The 25,438-nt window shown below is 43.9% G+C and overlaps 1 protein-coding gene across 2 annotated transcripts in view; it reads left to right on the top strand.

Moving 5' to 3' along the window:
• The window catches only part of LOC115462797 (long-chain-fatty-acid--CoA ligase ACSBG2-like), a 257,186-nt gene that overhangs the window by 11,070 nt on the left and 220,678 nt on the right, over window positions 1-25,438 (top strand). For both annotated transcript variants that reach the window (XM_030192806.1, XM_030192805.1), the window contains exon 3: window positions 11,211-11,478. In XM_030192806.1, the coding sequence (XP_030048666.1) occupies window positions 11,211-11,478 (268 nt within the window). The remainder of the gene's footprint in view (window positions 1-11,210; window positions 11,479-25,438) is intronic.

Raw genomic sequence — 25,438 nt, 5'->3', positions numbered from 1 at the left:
CAATTTCCTTGGTTTGGTAAAGGCTCTGATCATTATTTCTGTGGGGAACCACTGTGACATTTTCCAGAGCCTGTTCCTTCAAGTGAGCGCACTTATTACATCATAGTGGAGGTTTACAATTAGCACACTGCCATACATGAAAGACGAGTCAATGCTGCTTCTTTCTGTTCTTCCTGTAATAAAATGCATTATAATAACATAGTAGATAACGGCAGAGAAAGACCTGTACGGTCCATCCAGTCTGCCCAACAAGATAAACTCAGATGTGCTACTTTATGTGTATACCTGACCTTGATTTGTATCTGCCATTTTCAGGGCACAGACCGTAGAAGTCTGCCCAGCACTTGCCCCACCTCCCAACCACTAGCCCCGCATCCCAACCACAGTACTGCCACCCAATCTCGGCTAAGCTTCTGAGGATCCATTCCTTCTAAACAGGATTCCTTTATGTTTATCCCATGCATTTTTGAATTCCGTTACCGTTTTCATCTCCACCACCTCCCACGGGAGAGCATTCTAAGTATCCACCACTCTCTCCGTGAAAAAATACTTCCTGACATTTTTCTTGAGTCTGCCCCCCTTCAATCTCATTTCATGTCCTCTAGTTTTACCACCTTCCCATCTCCGGAAAAGGTTAGTTTGCGGATTAATAACTTTCAAATATTTGAATGTCTGTATCATATCACCCTGTTTCTCATTTCCTCCAGGGTATACATGTTCAGGTCATCAAGTCTCTCCTCATATGTCTTGTAACGCAAATCCCATACCATTCTCATAGCTTTTCTTTGCACCACTTCAATTCTTTTTACATTCTTAGCAAGGTACGGCCTCCAAAACTGAACACAATACTCCAGGTGGGGCCTCACCAACGACTTGTACAGGGGCATCAACACCTCCTTTCTTCTGCTGGTCACACCTCTCTCTATACAGAGAAATTATTAAGTATAATTCCAAGCAGATAATATACATCAGAAAATCACTTTTCCATCTCACCAGGCAGATCTATAGGGTACATCAATAGAATGTATCCAGTCATAAAGAACAGCTTTAGAAAACAGCAAATCTTCTACTAAAAGCTTTATGTATCTGTACATAAGTACATAGGTATTGCTATACTGGGACAGACCAAAGGTCCATCGAGCCCAACATCCTGTTTCCAACAGTGGCCAATCCAGGTCACAAATACCTGGCAAGATTCCAATAAAGTACAAAAGTAGACAAGACCTTCCCCTGATCTTACTACCAGGACCTTACTGCTACCTTCAAACATGTGTGGGATAAACATAAAGGAATCCTGTGCAGAAGGAAGGGATCCTCAGGAGCTTAGCCTAGAATGGGTGGCAGAGCTGGTGGTTGGGAGGCGGGGCTAGTGCTGGGCAGACTTATACGGTCTGTGCCGGGGCTGGTGGTTGGGCGGCGGGGATATTGCTGGGCATACGGTCTGTGCCAGAGCCAGTGGTGGGAGGCAGGGATAGTGCTGGGCAGACTTATACGGTCTGTGCCAGAGCTGGTGGTGGGAGGCGGGACTGGTAGTTGGGAGGCGGGGATAGTGCTGGGCAGACTTATAGGGTCTGTGCCAGAGGTGGTGGTTGGGAGGCGGGGTTGGTGGTTGGGAGGTGGGGATAGGGCTGGCCAGACTTATACGGTCTGTGCACTGAAGAGGACAGTACAAATAAAAAAGTAGCACATATGAATTTATCTTCTTGGGCAGACTGGATGGACCGTGCAGGTCTTTTTCTGCCATCATCTACTATGTTTACCTTCTAACCTGATCCCTGTTGTTCCTGGTATCTATCAGACGGAGGCTGACATAAAAAGAATTTATTTGGTGGTGTGAGGCATTTCGGGGTGAACATATGTTGTTTGTGTCAGGGGCACATACCCTGACACAGGGGCGTAGCCAGACAACAGATTTTGGGTGGGCCTAGGCAAGAAGTGGGTGGGCACTAAGTGTTCTCCCCCCACCCACCACCCAAAAAATATCTCAGCTGGTGAGCAAATGCTTCTTTCCATCTTGGCAGTCTGCAGCAGGCATGCGCTGAAAACTGAGCATTTTCAGGTGCCAGTATCATGGAGAGTAGCATTTTCATTACCATCAGGGGGGAGTCTTCAGAAAGGCAGAGCTTGGGATCCCCACCAGCTACCGCTAAATGTGTGCTGCTGTTGGGTGGGCTGAAGCCCTAAGTGGGTGGGCCCCGGCCCACCTAGGCCCACCTGTGGCTACGCCACTGCCCTGACAAGGTTGAACCTTACTGCTACGCTGGGGCATGTGAAGTATGATCTCAGTCTCTCAAATTTACTACTGATCATTATAGAACTTACCAAAAAGAGCTCCTTTCTGGAGATCAAAAGATGTAAAATGGATCTGTCCAGGGTGCTGATCACACTCATTTCCTGAACCCCAGGCTCAATATCCCTCCTGTATAGGCTGATAATGGAAACTGAATCTCTCAGAGGTTTTAGAAAAATTATGGTATATTTATGATAGCGCAAATAATATAAGGCATAGAGCATATTCCTAAAAAGAGTCAGAATACAGATCTCATCACTAACAACCATATCTTATATTACTTCTTTCCAAATACCAGCTATACCGCTTTCACTAAGTCGCAGACCAAGGTGGTCAACACTTTAAAATGACCCACCAAGCCTTGTGTCCATATTATGAACAAGAAAAGGGGTGCACATGCAAAGAAAAACACATCTCAACTAGGAAGGGGTGAACTATTGGAAGTGTACATTATTTTGTGAGTGAAAGCAGAGATAAAAAAAATTAAAACCTATGCATCCAGATGCTCAAAACTCAGCTGCTGTACTGAACAGCGCCAGAGAAATACTACCGGATTAGTGCAGAGAAACAACTCCCAAATGCTCAATGCTAATGAGATGCAAAATAGGTCAGAGTTCAGCATTTGGGAGTTCGGCAGGAGGATGGTGCTGGCATATGCGCTCAAGAGTTGGGCATTAAGCAAGCTCTTGAGCACATGCCCAGAACACCAGGAAGGAGGAGGAAGAAGTGAAGGCAGCGGCTCCCATTCCCTCACACTTCAGTGCCTGCCTAGGTTTGAGCAACCCCAACTGTGAAATGGACGTACTGCACATGGACTCATACTTGGAGGTGTTGGAGAATGTCCAGATAGGGGGGTGGGATGCCGCTGGACTGCATGGACTTGATCTAGCCTCTGGCTGCTGGGGATGGGGGTGCAGAGGCTGGGGACTGGCAGTGGCGGTTACAGCGCTTCTTCAGGACTTTGCGCAAGCCGCAGGATGGCAAGGTGCAGTATTTCCCCTCAGAGGACGACGTGATTGAGTGAGGACTTCATGGAAAGGGACGTCCACAGTTTCTGGAGCAAGATCACTGTACCTGTTTATACCCCAACAGCAGCTCTGAGCTGGCGTATAGTTTGTCATGGTAAGGACGCCCTTGTTCTGTGAGCTGTTTTTTAAGCACCGGGGAGAATAGGAAATTACCTCCTTTTGAATATATTTCCATGTAATTAGCATTGACCTGGGATGAGCTCATTAATTCCTGTGGGAAGCGCCTATAAGCATTGTGCATTAGCAAACGCCGGTGCTAATCCAGCGCTAATGGCCTCTAGCGTCCATGTTTCTGTCTGAACATCGGATGCAATAGGTCTTGGAATATGAAAAATACCCATTTGAAGCCATAAGCAACCTAAAGGTGCAAAAGGAAATAAGAGCTCTCTATAATAAATACAAAAAAGACATAGGCGCATGCCCAGGTTCACTAAAACGAGCGTGTTGGATGTGAGGTGAAGAGAGACCAGCGCAGGAAAAACGCTTCAGCTGGCGGGGGTTAGGGACCGCTACCAGCCAAACTAGGGGCACAGATCCAGTTGGGGGGCCCCTTTGGCCCCCCGTAGCTATAGCACTGGTTTCCTGTGGTCGGCTTCCATCTTTTATTATGTATTTTATACCTTTCTTCCTCTTGACCTAATTTTTCTCCTATGTATTCAATGAATGATATTTATTTATTTATTATTATTATTATTAGCATTTATATAGCGCTACCAGACGCACGCAGCGCTGAACACCTGACATAGAGGGACAGTCCCTGCTCAATAGAACTTACAATCTAAAAATAATACAAACAGACACGACAATAAGGGGAGGGAAGTACTGGCATTCTTTTCGTTTTATCTTTATTTTTAAATTGATATTGTAATGTCTGAAGTAAAGGCAGTAAATTATAAACCATAAAATTATACTGGTTTGTCACCTTCTGATCACCCATTCCTACCTTCCCCATGAGAATGCCATTGGAATGCCTTTCTATTTCACAGACATATAAGTTCATAAGTACTTAAGTATTGCCACACTGGGACAGACCAAAGGTCCATCAAGCCCAGCATCCTGTTTCCAACAGTGGCCAATCCAGGTTACAAATACCTGGCAAGATCCCAGAAAAGCTCAATACATTTTATGCTGCATATCCCAGAAATAAGCAGTGGATTTTCCTGAGTCAATTTAATATTGGTCTATGGGATTTTCCTTTAGGAAGCCATCCAGACCCTTTTAAAACCCTGCTAAGCTAACCGCCTTTACCACATTCTCTGGCAACGAATTCCAGAGTTTTATTACACGTTGAGTGTAGAAAAAGTTTCTCCGATTCGTATTAAATTTACTACTTTGTAGCTTCATCGCATCCCCCTAGTCCTAGTATTTTTGGAAAGAGTAAACAATTCACGTCTACCTGTTCCACTCCACTCATTATTTTATAAACCTCTATCATTTATCCCCTCAGACGTCTCTTCTCCAGGCTAAAGAGCCCTAGACACTTCAGCCTTTCCTCATAGGGAAGTCGTCCCATCCTCTTTATCATTTTCGTCGCCCTTCTCTGTACCTTTTCTAAGTCCACTATCAGGCTTATTTTCGAAAGAGAAGGACGCTCATCTTCCAACACAAATCAGAAGATGGGCATCCTTTTCACAGGGTCGCCCAAGTCTGCATAATCGAAAGCCAATTTTGGGCATCCCTAACTGCTTTCCGTCGCAGGGATGACCAAAGTTCAAGGAGGCATGTCAGAGGCATAGCGAAGGTGGGACTTGGGTGTGCCTAACACATGGGCATCCTCAACCCATAATGAAAAAAAAAGGGAGTCCCTGATGAACACTTGAATGACTTTACCTGGTCCTGTTTTTCTTACGACCAAGCCACAAAAAGGTGCCTGAAATGACCAGATGAGCACTGGAGAGAATCGGGGATCACCTCCCCTTACTCCTCCCAGTGGTCACTAACCCCCTCCCACTTTCAAAAAAACATCTTTAAAAATATTTTGTGCCAGCCTCAAATGTCATACTCACGTCCATCATAGCAGTATGCAGGTCCCTGGAGTAGTTTTAGTGGGTGCAGTGCACTTCAGACAGGCGGACCCAGGCCCATCCTCCCCCCACCTGTTACACTTGTGGTGGTAAATGTGAGCCCTCCAAAACCCACCAGACACTCACTGTACCCACATCTAGGTGCCCCCTTCACCCTTAAGGGCTATGGTAGAGGTGTACAGTTGTGGGTAGTGGGCTTTGGGGGCGTTTGGGGGGCTCAGCACACAATGTAAGGGAGCTATGTTCCTGGGAGCAATTTGTGAAGTCCACTGCAGTGCCCCCTAGGGTGCCTGGTTGGTGTCCTGGCATGTGAGGGGGACCAGTGCACTACGAATGCTGGCTCCTCCCATGACCAAAGGGCTTGGATTTGGTCGTTTCTGAGATGGGCGTCCTTGGTTTCCATTATCGCCGAAAATCAGAAACAACCAAGTGTAGGGATGACCATCTCTAAGGACGACCTAAATTTCAAGATTTGGCGTCCCCGACCGTATTATCAAAACGAAAGATGGACATCTATCTTGTTTTGATAATACAGGTTTCCTCAGCAAAACTTGGGCATCCCTTTTGATTATGCCCCTCTATATATTTTTTGAGATGTGGCGACCAGAATTGAACACAATATTTGAGGTGCAATCGCACCATGGACCGATACAAAGGCATTATAACATCCTCACTTTTGTTTTTTATTCCTTTCCTAATAATACTTAACATTCTATTTCCTTTCTCAGCCATGGCAGCATACTGAGCAGAGGATTTCAACGTATCATCAACAATGACGCCTAGATCCCTTTCTTGGTTGGTAACTCCTAACGTGGAACCTTGCATTATATAGCTGTAGTTTGGGTTCCTCTTTCCCACATGCATCACTGCCATTTAGACGCCCAGTCTCCCAGTCTCATAAGGTCCTCTTATAATTTTTCACAATCCTCCCTCGATTTAATGACTTTGAATAACTTTGTGTCATCAGCAAATTTAATTACCTCACTAGTTACTCCCATCTTTAGGTCATTTATAAATATGTTAAAAAGCAGCAGTCCCAGCACAGACCCCTGGGGAACCCCACTAACTACCCTTCTCCATTGAGAATACTGACCATTTAACCCTACTCTCTGTTTTCTATCTTTTAACCAGTTTTTAATCCACAATAGAACACTACCTCCTATCCCTTGACCCTCCAATTTCCTCTGGAGTATTTCATGAGGTACTTTGTCAAATGCCTTCTGAAAATCCAGATGCACAATATCAACCGGCTCACCTTTATCCACATGTTTGTTCACCCCTTCAAAGGAATGTAATAGATTGGTGAGGCAAGATTTCCCTTCCCTAAATTCATGTTGGCTTTGTCTCATTAATCCACGCTGTTGTGGATCTAATGAGTGACAAGATCCCAAAACAGTACAATACATTTTATGCTGCTTATCGTAGAAATAAGCAGTGGATTTTCCCCAAGTCCATTTTAATAATGGTCTATGGATTTTTCCTTTAGGAAGCCACCCAAACCTTTTTTAAACTCCGCTCAGCTAACCGCTTTTACTACATTCTCTGGCAACTAATTTAATTTTTGCATTGAATAATTCAAAATCTTGGGTAAAGTGGTAAATAAGTCCCGTTTTTCCTTCATGCATGGAAGTACTTCACCTCCTATACTGTACCTCTTCCTCTGGTTTCTGTAGCCCAAATTCATGACCTTGTATGATTTTAGCATTGAATCTTAGCTGCCAGTTTCTGTACTATTCCTCAAGCTTTACTAGATCTGTCCTCATATTATCTACACCATTGGGGGTCTCTACCCTATTGCATATTTTGGTATCATCCAAAAAGAGGCAAATCTTACCAGACAGCCCTTTCACATTATTGTTTACAAACCAGCCCTTGAACCAATCCTTGAGGCAGACCACTGGTAATAAAAGCACTACTTCTCAACCTAGCCCAACCATAAATTCACCACATATACTCCCTCGGGATCTCTGACAGAACAGAACCATTGCAGGCATCCTAGCAGAGCATGCTGTAGCAGAATGCTATCCCCCCCCCCCCCTTCAGTACATTTTAATGGTATGATCCTGAAACCAGGAGCATACTGGGCTAGTAAGGGTCCTGAAAGGATTCTTATACCTATACGTACAATAACCTTTTAGGGATCCATCTATAGAGTTGCACAGTACCAAAGTCAACCAAATATAAAGAAAGAAGAAAATCTGAAGAGTCTAAAGCACCTTGAATGAGTTAGTAGAAAGGGAAAGGTTGTTCTCTATTTCCTTATAGCCTTTCCAAAAACCAATGGATTCATCTTCTCATACAAAGAACTTTCAGGCAATACATATATTTTCTAAATGGTTTAGAAACGGGAATAGCAAGTGAGGTGATTAATTCTGTTGATGACACAAAGTTATTCTAAGTTGTTGAGCCCTCCCCTCCCCCCCCCAACCTGGTTTCTCTTGTCAGTCAATAGACAAGTTATAAAAATACAGCAAAGCACAAATCAAAACAGTGCAGAGCAGATAAAACACTTTTGTTTTTGTTTTCTTAATATATAAATGTCGTGGAAACAAGGACAGACAAGGATTAAGGGGAAGAGATGCCCAAAACCACAGCTCTAAGGTAGGAAAATGGCAGAACAAGGCTTGTGGTGCTCAGCTTCCTCAAAGCAGAAGTTTTAACCATACCCTACACTATACAAAGCTGTCTACAAGAAAGCAGGTGGGGGAGGAGGAAGGCTCCACACAGTATAAGGAAAAAAGATCTAATATTTAAATTTTAATATTTAAATTTGTTTATTAATTTTTATAATTACAAGTTACATACACTTGCACAGAAACACAGAAAGAAACACTTTTCATAAGTAATAAGTACGAGGAAAACATTATTATCAAAACTGATAAATAATTATCATTCTTCCTTAGTCCTCAATAACAAGAGAGGGGGCGGTAGAAAACATAAGGAGAACCTTTTAACCACAATAATTAAGAATAAATCGGCTTTGCCTGTCCCACATATTATTCTTTTAGCTGATATCAGATGTTTCTTTAAAACGGCCGTTTAGTTGTTCGCAGCTGAGAGGGATCATAAAAAATATATTTATTCCCTTGAAAGTTAATCCTGCATTTGCAGGGATAAGCCAACATAAATGTTGCACCTAAAGCTCTGGTATCATTTCTTAAATCCAGGAATTGTTTCCTTCTTTCCTGAGTTGCCTTCGCAACGTCTGGATAAATCCATATTTTCAGACCATGAAACAATTTAGAGGAATGTTTAAAGAATAATTTCAAAACCTGATAGGAAAAAAGATCTAATGCAGACTTTTAGCACTTTTTAAATGTAGTGTTCAGATTAACAGATATCAAATAACAACAGTCAATTGACAAGTTATAAAAAAATACAGCACAGCACAAGTTGAAACAGAGTGAACCCTCTTGGATGGATTCTTTATCCTAGAATGCTGGAGAATGTCTTGCAAACTGCATTGTTGTGTCGCTCCGATGGAGAGTGAGCATGTCACTCCCTCACTGGAAACGATGGATTCATTGCTTCCTGTTTCCTTAGAGTTGCTGAGCATAGCCCTTGAATCTCCATCTATTCCCTGCAGCTCGGAAGACTTTAAAAGTCATGCTGCCTTCCCAGCTCTTTTGATGATGTCACATTTCCTCGAGTCATCTTTTTGACTTCTTTTGATTGGGACCTACCGTTAGGGATGGATTGGCACGTCAATCAGACTTACTGACCTCAACACATGTACCCCGGAGGAAAGGAGAAAACAGGGTGATGTGATACTGACGTTCAAATATTTGAAAGGTATTAATCCGCAAATGAACCTTTTCCAGAGACGGGAAGGTGGTAGAACTAGAGGACATGAATTGAGGTTGAAGGGGAAAGACTCAGGAATAATGTCAGGAAGTATTTTTTCACGGAGACAGAGGGGTCGATACCTGGAATGCCCTCCCGTGGGAGGGAATGGAGATGAAAAAGGTAACAGAATTCAAAACTGCGTGGGATAAACTCAAAGGAATCTTATTTAGAAGGAATTGGTGCAAAGAAATGTAGCAGAGATTAGGAAGCAACACTGGTAATTGGGAAGCAAAGCTTATAGCAGGGCGAACTTTTACGGTCTGTGCTCTGTTCGTAGCTGGACAGATTCCGTTTCAGCTTCAGAAGTTGGAGAACAAGGACAGTGCTGGGCAGACTCCTATGGTCTATGACCTGTAAATGGCAAGGACAAATCAAGACCAGGTATAGATATAAAGGATCACATACCTTATGTAATGAGTTTATCTTGTTAGGCAGACTGGATGGACCATACAGGTCTTTAACTGCCGTCATCTACTATGTTACTTTGCTACATCAGTATCTGTGAACCCTGCTCCCTCACTAGAGGTTTCCACGTTATATTCTTATAGGTGTGTTCTTCTTAGTAGAAGCTTAGAGGGTTCTACACATTTCTTTTACTTAAAGATCTCTTTATGGCTCATCCTGTCTTCCCTTGAGTCACCGGGAGAAGGCCCCAGAGAGAGTAGAGGAAAGTTGAAAATGGTGGACTTCCATGTTATTTTAGGTGGGGTTTTTTTTGTTTTGTTTTTAACAAGACTCCTTCACTATCCAGCTGATATGCCTCCAGAGCTAAGTCTCCACCTATTTAAATTGAAAAGTAAAACATGGAAAAGAAAATAAGATGATACCTTTTTTATTGGACATAACTTAATACATTTCTTGATTAGCTTTCGAAGGTTGCCCTTCTTCCTCAAATCGGAATTAAGCAAATGAGGTAGCAGATAGTATATATGACAGAAACATCAAAGCATTACTTTGACAGTCTGACAGAGTGGGAGGGTGGGGGTATGCATGGGGACATCAAAGCATTTCATTGATATTCTAACAGAATGGGTGTTGGTAGGTGAGAGGAGGGTAATAAACAGAGAAATAAACAGAGAAATACAGCTTATGGTTTATAATGGGTTAGAAAACCCAGATCCTTATTAAGTCCTGTTTGTTGGGTGTCAAAATATTCAATCATTCTTATTTCAAAGGTCTTACGTTCCTGTATTGTTTTAAAATTACCTTTCAGTATTCTTACTGTGAAATCACTGGTGCAGTGTTCTGGTCTTGTAAAGTGTTGGCCCACAGGGGTGGGGGCCTGACTGGCACCGGCTATTTTCATGTGATGTCTGTGCAGATTGAATCTTGTCTTAGGCATCTGGCCTGTTTCTCCAATATAGCATCCTTCGTTACATTTTTTACACATTGGAAGATGAGCATGTAAAATAGTCCTTTATGTTGAATATTTTTCCTTTGTGAATGACTGTGGGGTCTTGTGAAATGTTTTGGCATAGTTTGCAGCTGGCTGTGTTACAGGGAAACGTGCCCTTTTCTTTTTCCGTCTGTGTTGGGAGTTTACTTCTGATCAGCTTTTGTTTTAAATATCAATGAAATGCTTTGATGTCCCCATGCATACCCCCACCCTCCCACTCTGTCAGACAGTCAAAGTAATGCTTTGATGTTTCTCTCATATATACTATCTGCCACCTCATTTGCTTATTTCCGATCTGAGGAAGAAGGGCAACCTTCGAAAGCTAATCAAGAAATGTATTAAGTTATGTCCAATAAAAAAGGTATCATCTTATTTTCTTTTCCATGTTTTATTTTGTTTGATTTCTATCGATAACCTTTAAGAGTGGATTAACATGGCTACCACACCTCTCTAATTGAAAAGTACAAATCATTTTTATCTGTCCTTCCCCAAATGTTCACTAGTCCAATCCAGTTCAGTAGCAAATTTTGGTATGACTCCAGTTTCCTGTGAAATGTTGCTCATGAGACCCAGCAACTTTCATAATGTTAACTGAATGAATAACTACATCTTGTTGTATTTCTCAGGCCTCCCACCTGTCCGCATTATCCTCTATCAAGAACAAGGATGCACCGGATCAGAACAAAAGACAAGGAGGAGCTATGGGAAAGAGATATACACAGTGGTGGACTGCAGAGGAGCACAAAGGGATGGACTGGACTTCCAAGCACGAGAAGAGAGGGACTACAGCTACGGTGACCGCACAGATACTGAGTCACAAGGAATCAGATCCCCAGGCAAAAGGGGGCTGGAGCTGGGGTGAAAGTCCATCAGACACCACCTCAACCTTCAGAGGTAAGAAATGAGGGGGGGGGGGGGAAGGAGGAAGAAAATCTGCTGATCAGGAAGAGGGTTACAACATAAAAAGAAATCTGTACTGGACTAGAAGAATCCGTATCAGAAATGAAAACTTGGCTAGGTAGAGGATATCAAGTTTAATTAATTCAATTTGATCCAGCAGCGGAATTTGATACCATGGAGCAGCAAAAAAAGTAGCGAGTTCAACACGACACGCCCAAGACACCGTGGGTACGAGTAATAAAATGTTTAATTAGATGAGAATTAAAAAAGACTCAACATGGAGCTGTGTTTCGGCGAAAAATGCCTGCTTCAGGAGTTCTGTTTGTTGTGTAAACCAATGAATGGAACACCGTAAATGAGGTAGTCAAATCAAGCCTTTAAAAAGGCTAATGACAGATGAACGCGCTTAAAAAAAAACAATCATTCAAAACTGGAGCTGAAAACAGCCACAGCGTCGCTAAACGAGCAGCATGGAGATTGTCTTGGGAGTGTCATGTTGATCTCGCTACATTTCTGCTGTTCCTCTATTTTTATCCACGTAGCGGATCCTGTTTCTCCACTCTTTGTTGATTTGATACCGTGGATCACAATATTTTACTGTTTTTACTGGATGAAATTGGGATGATTGGCTCAGTGCTGGAATGGTTTAGAAGTTTTCTCATCATAAGTACATAAGCACATAAGTATTGCCATACTGGGAAAGACCAAAGGTCCATCAAGCCCAGCATCCTGTTTCCAACAGTGGCCAATCCAGGTCACAAATACCTGGCAATAATGTACAAAACATTTTATACTGCTTACAAAAAATGTACAAAAAATGTACAAAACATTTTATACTGCTTATCCCACAAATTGTGGATTTTCCCCATTTAATAACGGTCTATGGACTTTTCCTTTAGGAAGCCATCCAAACCTTTTAAAAACTTCGCTAAGCTAACCACATTTACCACATTCTCTGGCAACGAATTCCAGAGTTTAATTACAAGTTGAGTAAAGAAAAATTTTCTCTGATTCGTTTTAAATTTACTACATTGTAGCTTCATCGCATGCCCCCTAGTCCTAGTATTTTTGGAAAGCGTGAACAGACGCTTCACATCTATCCATTCAACTCCACTCATTATTTTATAAATCTCTATCATATCTCCCCTCAGCCGCCTTTTCTCCAAGCTGAAGAGCCCCAGCTGCTTTAGCCTTTCCTCATAGGGAAGTCATCCCATCCCCCTTATCATTTTCGTCGCCCTTCTCTGCACCTTTTCTAATTCCACTATATCTTTTTTGAGATGCGACGACCAGAATTGAACACAATATTCGAGGTGCGCTCGCACCATGGAGCGATACAAAGGCATTATAACATCCTCATTTTTGTTTTCCATTCCTTTCCTAATAATACCTAACATTCTATTCGCTTTCTTAGCCTCAGCAGCACACTGAGCAGAAGGTTTCAACGTATCATCAACGACGACACCTAGATCCCTTTCTTGGTCCGTGACTCTTAACGTGGAACCTTGCATGACGTAGCTATAATTTGGGTTCCTCTTTCCCACATGCATCACTTTGCACTTGCTCACATTAAACGTCATCTGCCATTTAGATGCCCAGTCTCCCAGTCTCGTAAGGTCCTCTTGTAATTTTTCACAATCCTCCTGCGATTTAATGACTTTGAATAACTTTGTGTCATCAGCAAATTTAATTACCTCACTAGTTACTCCCATCTCTAGGTCATTTATAAATCAGTAGAACTTATAGAGGAAAAAGGAATAATGAATTGACATCAGCTGGATTGCTGGTTGTGGGGTGCCTGAGGGCTTCCCTCTGTCAAAAAAGTTTATATATGCAGACAACATTACATTGCTGATGCTAATTGAAGATCTATAAATTGACATTAATTTTAAAGCTGAACGCTATGCCAATAATATGGAAAAATGAGTAGCTTCTCATAAGCTAAAATTGAATTTGGATAAAACCACGTTTTTTTTCCTGTCATTTAATCCTAGTCAGTCAATGTTTTTTCCAAAGCTTAATTATTAATGGGTCTTGTTTTCCAGTCGAGACAGATATAAAATTTCTTGGCCTAGTCCTAGATATCAGCTCTGGAGTAAGTACACACAGGAAATCCAATACATTAGCATTGAACTTTCAAAAAGGAGACTATGATAAAATGAGAAGAACGGTGAAAAAAAAAACTTAGATGAGCAGCAGTGAAGGTCAAAATTTTACATCAGGCGTGGATGCTGGAGTCTAATATGCGCCAGTACAGTTTTTCCCTGATGCACAAAGGTGCAAATTGTATATTATAAAGACTGAGACAGAACAGGCAACAAAAAACTTGTGATAGGAATTCAATCTATCATATTTTTTTTATTACATTTGTACCCCGCGCTTTCCCACTCATGGCAAGCTCAATGCACCTTACTTGGGGCAATGGAGGGTTAAGTGACTTGCCCAGAGTCACAAGGAGCTGCCTGTGCCTGCAGTGGGAATTGAACTCAGTTCCCCAGGACCAAAGTCCACCACCCTAACCACTAGGCTACTCCTCCACTGTTGCTACTATTTGAGATTCTACATGGAATGTTGCTATTCCACTAGCAACATTCCATGTAGAAGTCGGCCTTTGCAGATCACCAATGTGGCCGCGCAGGCTTCTGCTTCTGTGAGTCTGACGTCCTGCACGTACGTGCAGGACATCAGACTCACAGAAACAGAAGCCTGCGCAGCCTTGTACATGGAATGTTGCTAGTGGAATAGCAACATTCCATGTAGAATCTCCAATAGTATCTATTTTATTTTTGTTACATTTGTTCCCTGCGCTTTCCCACTCATGGCAGGCTCAATGCGGCTTACATGGGGCAATGGAGGGTTAAGTGACTTGCCCAGAGTCACAAGGAGCTGCCTGTGCCTGAAGTGGGAATCAAACTCAGTTCCTCAGTTCCCCAGGACCAAAGTCCACCACCCTAACCACTAGGCCACTCCTCCACTATATCTATATATCTAGGGGGCTCCGCAGTTAATCAGAGCTGGACACAGAGACCATGAAAAAAGAGTGTTTGCCTCCCTGTTACTAGGTAGGGTTTCTCTTTAAGGCTGCTGTTCTTTCATAGTCAGTCGTGCAGCTATGAAGGGAGGGTTTAGAGAGGGCTACAGGCCACAGTGTAGCTCTCATGTTCATGGATTTGACAATTTTCTTAGTGTGCTGTTTGAAGGAAGATTACAAATACAGACACTTCTCTTTTTTTAAATTTATTTATTTATTCATGACTTTTATACCCCACATTAGCCCGAAATAGAAAGTTCAATGTGGCTTATATAAACAAACAATAAAGTGAATAAAACATAATAACGTACAGAATATAACAGAAATTACAATAAGTTCAAGAAGCAAATTAATACATGTGCAGTAAGTAACCAGGGATTTAGACTCCCTCAACAACAAACAAATAATTAAGGGTGGATAGGTGAGAGCACAATTAGGCAAGACTAGATGGGAAACGAGATCAAGAAAAGGGTGTGGGTAAAATTCAGTTAGAGTTCTTGGTATTCAGAAAGGCCAGACTGAAGAAATGTGTTTTGAAAAAACTCCTAAAAGTTAGGTAATCATCTGTAAACTTGAATGATTTAGGAAGAGAATTCCAAATTTTGGTGCCTAGATAGGAGAAATTAGCAGAGTGAATTGTTTTATATATCACATTCTTACAGAAAATGTAAGACAAGATATTCTCTAGATGATGAAACAGCATTACAAGGGGGTAATTCAATCAGATTATTAATATATGATAGGGCTTGACCAAACAGAATTTGATGGGAAGGAAAAGGAAAATGGGACTTGATATACCGCCTTTCTGAGGTTTTTGCAACTACATTCAAAGCGGTTTACATATATTACTACTACTACTTAACATTTCTAAAGCGCTACTAGGGTTACGCAGTGCTGTACAATTTAACATGGAAGGACAGTCCCTGCTCAAGGAACTTACAATCTAAGAGACAGGTGTACAATCTAAACAATCTAAAGACAATTGTAGAGTCCGTCTGATAGGGCATACTATATTTCACGAAAGGTTAGGTGCCGAAAGCAGCATTGAAGAGGTGAGTTTTAAGCAGAGATTTGAAGATGGGTAGGGAGGGGGCTTGGCGTAGGGGTTGAGGAAGATTGTTCCAAGCATAGGGTGAGGCAAGGCAGAATGAGCGGAGCCTGGAGTTGGCAGTGGTGGAGAAGGGAACTGAAAGGAGGGATTTGTCCTGTGAGCGGAGGTTACAGGCGGGAACATAGGGGGAGATGAGGTACTTATTACATGGGGCAATGGAGGGTTAAGTGACTTGCCCAGAGTCACAAGGAGCTGCAGTGGGAATCAAACTCAGTTCCCCAGGATAAAAGTCCACTGCACTAACCACTAGGCTACTCCTCCACTCATTCCACCAATAAGAGCCAGCTTCATCAGTGATGTCACAATGGCTTGACTGCCCAATACAGTTCCCCAGGATCAAAGTCCACTGCACTAACCACTAGGCTACTCCTCCACTCATTCCACCAATAAGAGCCAACCTCATCAGTGATGTCACAATAGCTTGATTGCCCAATACTTGGCTCACTTCTGATATTGTGATGTCATAAGGGAAAGGAGGAAAGGGAACTGGGACTTGATATACTGCCTTTCTGAGGTTTTTGCAACTACATTCAAAGCGGTTTACATGGTACATTCAGGTACTTATTTTGTACCAGGGGCAATGGAGGGTTAAGTGACTTGCCCAGAGTCACAAGGAGCTGCAGTGGGAATTGAGCTCAGTTCCCCAGGATCAAAGTCCACTGCACTAACCACTAGGCTACTCCTCCACTCATTCCACCAATAAGAGCCAACCTCATCAGTGATGTCATAATGGCTTGATTGCCCAATACAGTTCCCCAGAATCAAAGTCCACTGCACTAACCACTAGGCTACTCCTCCACTCATTCCACCAATAAGAGCCAACCTCATCAGTGATGTCACAATGGCTTGATTGCCCAATACTTGGCTCACTTCTGATATTGTGATGTCATAAGGGAAAGGGAAATGGGACTTGATATACCGCCTTTCTGAGGTTTTTGCAACTACATTCAAAGCGGTTTACATATATTCAGGTACTTATTTTGTACCTGGGGCAATGGAAGGTTAAGTGACTTGCCCAGAGTCACAAGGAGCTGCAGTGGGAATTGAACTCAGTTCCCCAGGATCAAAGTCCACTGCACTAACCACTAGGCTATTCCTCCACTCATTCCACCAATAACAGCCAACCTCATCAGTGATGTCACAATGGCTTGATTGCCCAATACAGTTCCCCAGAATCAAAGTCCACTGCACTAACCACTAGGCTACTCCTCCACTCATTCCACCAATAAGAGCCAACCTCATCAGTGATGTCACAATGGCTTGATTGCCCAATACTTGGCTCACTTCTGATATTGTGATGTCATAAGGGAAAGGGAAATGGGACTTGATATACCGCCTTTCTGAGGTTTTTGCAACTACATTCAAAGCGCTTTACATATATTCAGGTACTTATTTTGTACCTGGGGCAATGGAAGGTTAAGTGACTTGCCCAGAGTCACAAGGAGCTGCAGTGGGAATTGAACTCAGTTCCCCAGGATCAAAGTCCACTGCACTAACCACTAGGCTATTCCTCCACTCATTCCACCAATAACAGCCAACCTCATCAGTGATGTCACAATGGCTTGATTGCCCAATACAGTTCCCCAGAATCAAAGTCCACTGCACTAACCACTAGGCTACTCCTCCACTCATTCCACCAATAAGAGCCAACCTCATCAGTGATGTCACAATGGCTTGATTGCCCAATACTTGGCTCACTTCTGATATTGTGATGTCATAAGGGAAAGGGAAATGGGACTTGATATACCGCCTTTCTGAGGTTTTTGCAACTACATTCAAAGCGGTTTACCTATATTCAGGTACTTATTTTGTACCTGGGGCAATGGAAGGTTAAGTGACTTGCCCAGAGTCACAAGGAGCTGCAGTGGGAATTGAACTCAGTTCCCCAGGATCAAAGTCCACTGCACTAACCACTAGGCTATTCCTCCACTCATTCCACCAATAACAGCCAACCTCATCAGTGATGTCACAATGGCTTGATTGCCCAATACAGTTCCCCAGAATCAAAGTCCACTGCACTAACCACTAGGCTACTCCTCCACTCATTCCACCAATAAGAGCCAACCTCATCAGTGATGTCACAATGGCTTGATTGCCCAATACTTGGCTCACTTCTGATATTGTGATGTCATAAGGGAAAGGGAAATGGGACTTGATATACCGCCTTTCTGAGGTTTTTGCAACTACATTCAAAGCGGTTTACATATATTCAGGTACTTATTTTGTACCTGGGGCAATGGAAGGTTAAGTGACTTGCCCAGAGTCACAAGGAGCTGCAGTGGGAATTGAACTCAGTTCCCCAGGATCAAAGTCCACTGCACTAACCACTAGGCTATTCCTCCACTCATTCCACCAATAACAGCCAACCTCATCAGTGATGTCACAATGGCTTGATTGCCCAATACAGTTCCCCAGAATCAAAGTCCACTGCACTAACCACTAGGCTACTCCTCCACTCATTCCACCAATAAGAGCCAACCTCATCAGTGATGTCACAATGGCTTGATTGCCCAATACTTGGCTCACTTCTGATATTGTGATGTCATAAGGGAAAGGGAAATGGGACTTGATATACCGCCTTTCTGAGGTTTTTGCAACTACATTCAAAGCGGTTTACATATATTCAGGTACTTATTTTGTACCTGGGGCAATGGAAGGTTAAGTGACTTGCCCAGAGTCACAAGGAGCTGCAGTGGGAATTGAACTCAGTTCCCCAGGATCAAAGTCCACTGCACTAACCACTAGGCTATTCCTCCACTCATTCCACCAATAACAGCCAACCTCATCAGTGATGTCACAATGGCTTGATTGCCCAATACAGTTCCCCAGAATCAAAGTCCACTGCACTAACCACTAGGCTACTCCTCCACTCATTCCACCAATAAGAGCCAACCTCATCAGTGATGTCACAATGGCTTGATTGCCCAATACTTGGCTCACTTCTGATATTGTGATGTCATAAGGGAAAGGGAAATGGGACTTGATATACCGCCTTTCTGAGGTTTTTGCAACTACATTCAAAGCGGTTTACATATATTCAGGTACTTATTTTGTACCTGGGGCAATGGAAGGTTAAGTGACTTGCCCAGAGTCACAAGGAGCTGCAGTGGGAATTGAACTCAGTTCCCCAGGATCAAAGTCCACTGCACTAACCACTAGGCTATTCCTCCACTCATTCCACCAATAACAGCCAACCTCATCAGTGATGTCACAATGGCTTGATTGCCCAATACAGTTCCCCAGAATCAAAGTCCACTGCACTAACCACTAGGCTACTCCTCCACTCATTCCACCAATAAGAGCCAACCTCATCAGTGATGTCACAATGGCTTGATTGCCCAATACTTGGCTCACTTCTGATATTGTGATGTCATAAGGGAAAGGGAAATGGGACTTGATATACCGCCTTTCTGAGGTTTTTGCAACTACATTCAAAGCGGTTTACATATATTCAGGTACTTATTTTGTACCTGGGGCAATGGAAGGTTAAGTGACTTGCCCAGAGTCACAAGGAGCTGCAGTGGGAATTGAACTCAGTTCCCCAGGATCAAAGTCCACTGCACTAACCACTAGGCTATTCCTCCACTCATTCCACCAATAACAGCCAACCTCATCAGTGATGTCACAATGGCTTGATTGCCCAATACAGTTCCCCAGAATCAAAGTCCACTGCACTAACCACTAGGCTACTCCTCCACTCATTCCACCAATAAGAGCCAACCTCATCAGTGATGTCACAATGGCTTGATTGCCCAATACTTGGCTCACTTCTGATATTGTGATGTCATAAGGGAAAGGGAAATGGGACTTGATATACCACCTTTCTGAGGTTTTTGCAACTACATTCAAAGCGGTTTACATATATTCAGGTACTTATTTTGTACCTGGGGCAATGGAAGGTTAAGTGACTTGCCCAGAGTCACAAGGAGCTGCAGTGGGAATTGAACTCAGTTCCCCAGGATCAAAGTCCACTGCACTAACCACTAGGCTATTCCTCCACTCATTCCACCAATAAGAGCCAACCTCATCAGTGATGTCACAATAGCTTGATTGCCCAATACTTGGCTCACTTCTGATATTGTGATGTCATAAGGGAAAGGGGGAAAGGGGGAAATGGGACTTGATGTACTGCCTTTCTGAGGTTTTTGCAACTACATTCAAAGTGGTTTACATATATTCAGGTACTTATTTTGTACCAGGGGCAATGGAGGGTTAAGTGACTTGCCCAGAGTCACAAGGAGCTGCAGTGGGAATTGAACTCAGTTCCCCAGGATCAAAGTCCACAGCACTAACCACTAGGCTACTCCTCCACTCATTCCACCAATAAGAGCCAACCTCATCAGTGATGTCACAATAGCTTGATTGCCCAATACTTGGCTCACTTCTGATATTGTGATGTCATAAGGGAAAGGGAAATGGGACTTGATATACTGCCTTTCTGAGGTTTTTGCAACTACATTCAAAGCGGTTTACATATATTCAGGTACTTATTTTGTACCTAGGACAATGGAGGGTTAAGTGACTTGCCCAGAGTCACAAGGAGCTGCAGTGGGAATTGAACTCAGTTCCCCAGGATCAAAGTCCACAGCACTAACCACTAGGCTACTCCTCCACTCATTCCACCAATAAGAGCCAACCTCATCAGTGATGTCACAATAGCTTGATTGCCCAATACTTGGCTCACTTCTGATATTGTGATGTCATAAGGGAAAGGGGGAAAGGGAAATGGGACTTGATATACCACCTTTCTGAGGGTTTTGCAACTACATTCAAAGCGGTTTACATATATTCAGGTACTTATTTTGTACCAGGGGCAATGGAGGGTTAAGTGACTTGCCCAGAGTCACAAGGAGCTGCCTGTGCCTGAAGTGGGAATCGAACTCAGTTCCTCAGTTCCACAGTCCACCACCCTAACCACTAGGCCACTCCTCCACCCTTGCCCAGAGTCACAAGGAGCTGCAGTGGGAATCAAACTCAGTTCCCCAGGATCAAAGTCCACAGCACTAACCACTAGGCTACTCCTCCACTCATTCCACCAATAACAGCCAACCTCATCAGTGATGTCACAATGGCTTGATTGCCCAATACAGTTCCCCAGAATCAAAGTCCACTGCACTAACCACTAGGCTACTCCTCCACTCATTCCACCAATAAGAGCCAACCTCATCAGTGATGTCACAATGGCTTGATTGCCCAATACTTGGCTCACTTCTGATATTGTGATGTCATAAGGGAAAGGGAAATGGGACTTGATATACCGCCTTTCTGAGGTTTTTGCAACTACATTCAAAGCGGTTTACATATATTCAGGTACTTATTTTGTACCTGGGGCAATGGAAGGTTAAGTGACTTGCCCAGAGTCACAAGGAGCTGCAGTGGGAATTGAACTCAGTTCCCCAGGATCAAAGTCCACTGCACTAACCACTAGGCTACTCCTCCACTCATTCCACCAATAAGAGCCAACCTCATCAGTGATGTCACAATAGCTTGATTGCCCAATACTTGGCTCACTTCTGATATTGTGATGTCATAAGGGAAAGGGAAATGGGACTTGATATACTGCCTTTCTGAGGTTTTTGCAACTACATTCAAAGCGGTTTACATATATTCAGGTACTTATTTTGTACCTAGGACAATGGAGGGTTAAGTGACTTGCCCAGAGTCACAAGGAGCTGCAGTGGGAATTGAACTCAGTTCCCCAGGATCAAAGTCCACAGCACTAACCACTAGGCTACTCCTCCACTCATTCCACCAATAAGAGCCAACCTCATCAGTGATGTCACAATAGCTTGATTGCCCAATACTTGGCTCACTTCTGATATTGTGATGTCATAAGGGAAAGGGGGAAAGGGAAATGGGACTTGATATACCACCTTTCTGAGGGTTTTGCAACTACATTCAAAGCGGTTTACATATATTCAGGTACTTATTTTGTACCAGGGGCAATGGAGGGTTAAGTGACTTGCCCAGAGTCACAAGGAGCTGCCTGTGCCTGAAGTGGGAATCGAACTCAGTTCCTCAGTTCCACAGTCCACCACCCTAACCACTAGGCCACTCCTCCACCCTTGCCCAGAGTCACAAGGAGCTGCAGTGGGAATCGAACTCAGTTCCCCAGGATCAAAGTCCACAGCACTAACCACTAGGCTACTCCTCCACTCATTCCACCAATAAGAGCCAACCTCATCAGTGATGTCACAATAGCTTGATTGCCCAATACTTGGCTCACTTCTGATATTGTGATGTCATAAGGGAAAGGGGGAAAGGGAAATGGGACTTGATATACCACCTTTCTGAGGGTTTTGCAACTACATTCAAAGCGGTTTACATATATTCAGGTACTTATTTTGTACCAGGGGCAATGGAGGGTTAAGTGACTTGCCCAGAGTCACAAGGAGCTGCCTGTGCCTGAAGTGGGAATCGAACTCAGTTCCTCAGTTCCACAGTCCACCACCCTAACCACTAGGCCACTCCTCCACCCTTGCCCAGAGTCACAAGGAGCTGCAGTGGGAATCGAACTCAGTTCCCCAGGATCAAAGTCCACAGCACTAACCACTAGGCTACTCCTCCACTCATTCCACCAATAAGAGCCAACCTCATCAGTGATGTCACAATAGCTTGATTGCCCAATACTTGGCTCACTTCTGATATTGTGATGTCATAAGGGAAAGGGGGAAAGGGAAATGGGACTTGATATACCACCTTTCTGAGGGTTTTGCAACTACATTCAAAGCGGTTTACATATATTCAGGTACTTATTTTGTACCAGGGGCAATGGAGGGTTAAGTGACTTGCCCAGAGTCACAAGGAGCTGCCTGTGCCTGAAGTGGGAATCGAACTCAGTTCCTCAGTTCCACAGTCCACCACCCTAACCACTAGGCCACTCCTCCACCCTTGCCCAGAGTCACAAGGAGCTGCAGTGGGAATCGAACTCAGTTCCCCAGGATCAAAGTCCACAGCACTAACCACTAGGCTACTCCTCCACTCATTCCACCAATAAGAGCCAACCTCATCAGTGATGTCACAATAGCTTGATTGCCCAATACTTGGCTCACTTCTGATATTGTGATGTCATAAGGGAAAGGGGGAAAGGGAAATGGGACTTGATATACCACCTTTCTGAGGGTTTTGCAACTACATTCAAAGCGGTTTACATATATTCAGGTACTTATTTTGTACCAGGGGCAATGGAGGGTTAAGTGACTTGCCCAGAGTCACAAGGAGCTGCCTGTGCCTGAAGTGGGAATCGAACTCAGTTCCTCAGTTCCACAGTCCACCACCCTAACCACTAGGCCACTCCTCCACCCTTGCCCAGAGTCACAAGGAGCTGCAGTGGGAATCGAACTCAGTTCCCCAGGATCAAAGTCCACAGCACTAACCACTAGGCTACTCCTCCACTCATTCCACCAATAAGAGCCAACCTCATCAGTGATGTCACAATAGCTTGATTGCCCAATACTTGGCTCACTTCTGATATTGTGATGTCATAAGGGAAAGGGGGAAAGGGAAATGGGACTTGATATACCACCTTTCTGAGGGTTTTGCAACTACATTCAAAGCGGTTTACATATATTCAGGTACTTATTTTGTACCAGGAGCAAAGGAGGGTTAAGTGACTTGCCCAGAGTCACAAGGAGCTGCCTGTGCCTGAAGTGGGAATCGAACTCAGTTCCTCAGTTCCACAGTCCACCACCCTAACCACTAGGCCACTCCTCCACCCTTGCCCAGAGTCACAAGGAGCTGCAGTGGGAATCGAACTCAGTTCCCCAGGATCAAAGTCCACAGCACTAACCACTAGGCTACTCCTCCACTCATTCCACCAATAAGAGCCAACCTCATCAGTGATGTCACAATAGCTTGATTGCCCAATACTTGGCTCACTTCTGATATTGTGATGTCATAAGGGAAAGGGGGAAAGGGAAATGGGACTTGATATACCACCTTTCTGAGGGTTTTGCAACTACATTCAAAGCGGTTTACATATATTCAGGTACTTATTTTGTACCAGGGGCAATGGAGGGTTAAGTGACTTGCCCAGAGTCACAAGGAGCTGCCTGTGCCTGAAGTGGGAATCGAACTCAGTTCCTCAGTTCCACAGTCCACCACCCTAACCACAAGGCCACTCCTCCACCCTTGCCCAGAGTCACAAGGAGCTGCAGTGGGAATCGAACTCAGTTCCCCAGGATCAAAGTCCACAGCACTAACCACTAGGCTACTCCTCCACTCATTCCACCAATAAGAGCCAACCTCATCAGTGATGTCACAATAGCTTGATTGCCCAATACTTGGCTCACTTCTGATATTGTGATGTCATAAGGGAAAGGGGGAAAGGGAAATGGGACTTGATATACCACCTTTCTGAGGGTTTTGCAACTACATTCAAAGCGGTTTACATATATTCAGGTACTTATTTTGTACCAGGGGCAATGGAGGGTTAAGTGACTTGCCCAGAGTCACAAGGAGCTGCCTGTGCCTGAAGTGGGAATCGAACTCAGTTCCTCAGTTCCACAGTCCACCACCCTAACCACTAGGCCACTCCTCCACCCTTGCCCAGAGTCACAAGGAGCTGCAGTGGGAATCGAACTCAGTTCCCCAGGATCAAAGTCCACAGCACTAACCACTAGGCTACTCCTCCACTCATTCCACCAATAAGAGCCAACCTCATCAGTGATGTCACAATGGCTTGATTGCCCAATACAGTTCCCCAGGATCAAAGTCCACTGCACTAACCACTAGGCTACTCCTCCACTCATTCCACCAATAAGAGCCAACCTCATCAGTGATGTCACAATGGCTTGATTGCCCAATACAGTTCCCCAGGATCAAAGTCCACTGCACTAACCACTAGGCTACTCCTCCATTCATTCCACCAATAAGAGCCAACCTCATCAGTGATGTCACAATGGCTTGATTGCCCAATACAGTTCCCCAGGATCAAAGTCCACTGCACTAACCACTAGGCTACTCCTCCACTCATTCCACCAATAAGAGCCAACCTCATCAGTGATGTCACAATGGCTTGATTGCCCAATACAGTTCCCCAGGATCAAAGTCCACTGCACTAACCACTAGGCTACTCCTCCACTCATTCCACCAATAAGAGCCAACCTCATCAGTGATGTCACAATGGCTTGATTGCCCAATACAGTTCCCCAGGATCAAAGTCCACTGCACTAACCACTAGGCTACTCCTCCACTCATTCCACCAATAAGAGCCAACCTCATCAGTGATGTCACAATGGCTTGATTGCCCAATACAGTTCCCCAGGATCAAAGTCCACTGCACTAACCACTAGGCTACTCCTCCACTCATTCCACCAATAAGAGCCAACCTCATCAGTGATGTCACAATGGCTTGAGTGCCCAATACAGTTCCCCAGGATCAAAGTCCACTGCACTAACCACTAGGCTACTCCTCCACTCATTCCACCAATAAGAGCCAACCTCATCAGTGATGTCACAATGGCTTGATTGCCCAATACAGTTCCCCAGGATCAAAGTCCACTGCACTAACCACTAGGCTACTCCTCCACTCATTCCACCAATAAGAGCCAACCTCATCAGTGATGTCACAATGGCTTGATTGCCCAATACAGTTCCCCAGGATCAAAGTCCACTGCACTAACCACTAGGCTACTCCTCCACTCATTCCACCAATAAGAGCCAACCTCATCAGTGATGTCACAATGGCTTGATTGCCCAATACAGTTCCCCAGGATCAAAGTCCACTGCACTAACCACTAGGCTACTCCTCCACTCATTCCACCAATAAGAGCCAACCTCATCAGTGATGTCACAATGGCTTGATTGCCCAA

This window comes from Microcaecilia unicolor, chromosome 2 (assembly GCF_901765095.1).
Source record: "Microcaecilia unicolor chromosome 2, aMicUni1.1, whole genome shotgun sequence".
NCBI classification, from domain to species: domain Eukaryota; kingdom Metazoa; phylum Chordata; class Amphibia; order Gymnophiona; family Siphonopidae; genus Microcaecilia; species Microcaecilia unicolor.
Note: the sequence above shows the minus strand (reverse complement) of the source record. Positions and strands in the feature narration are given on the sequence as shown.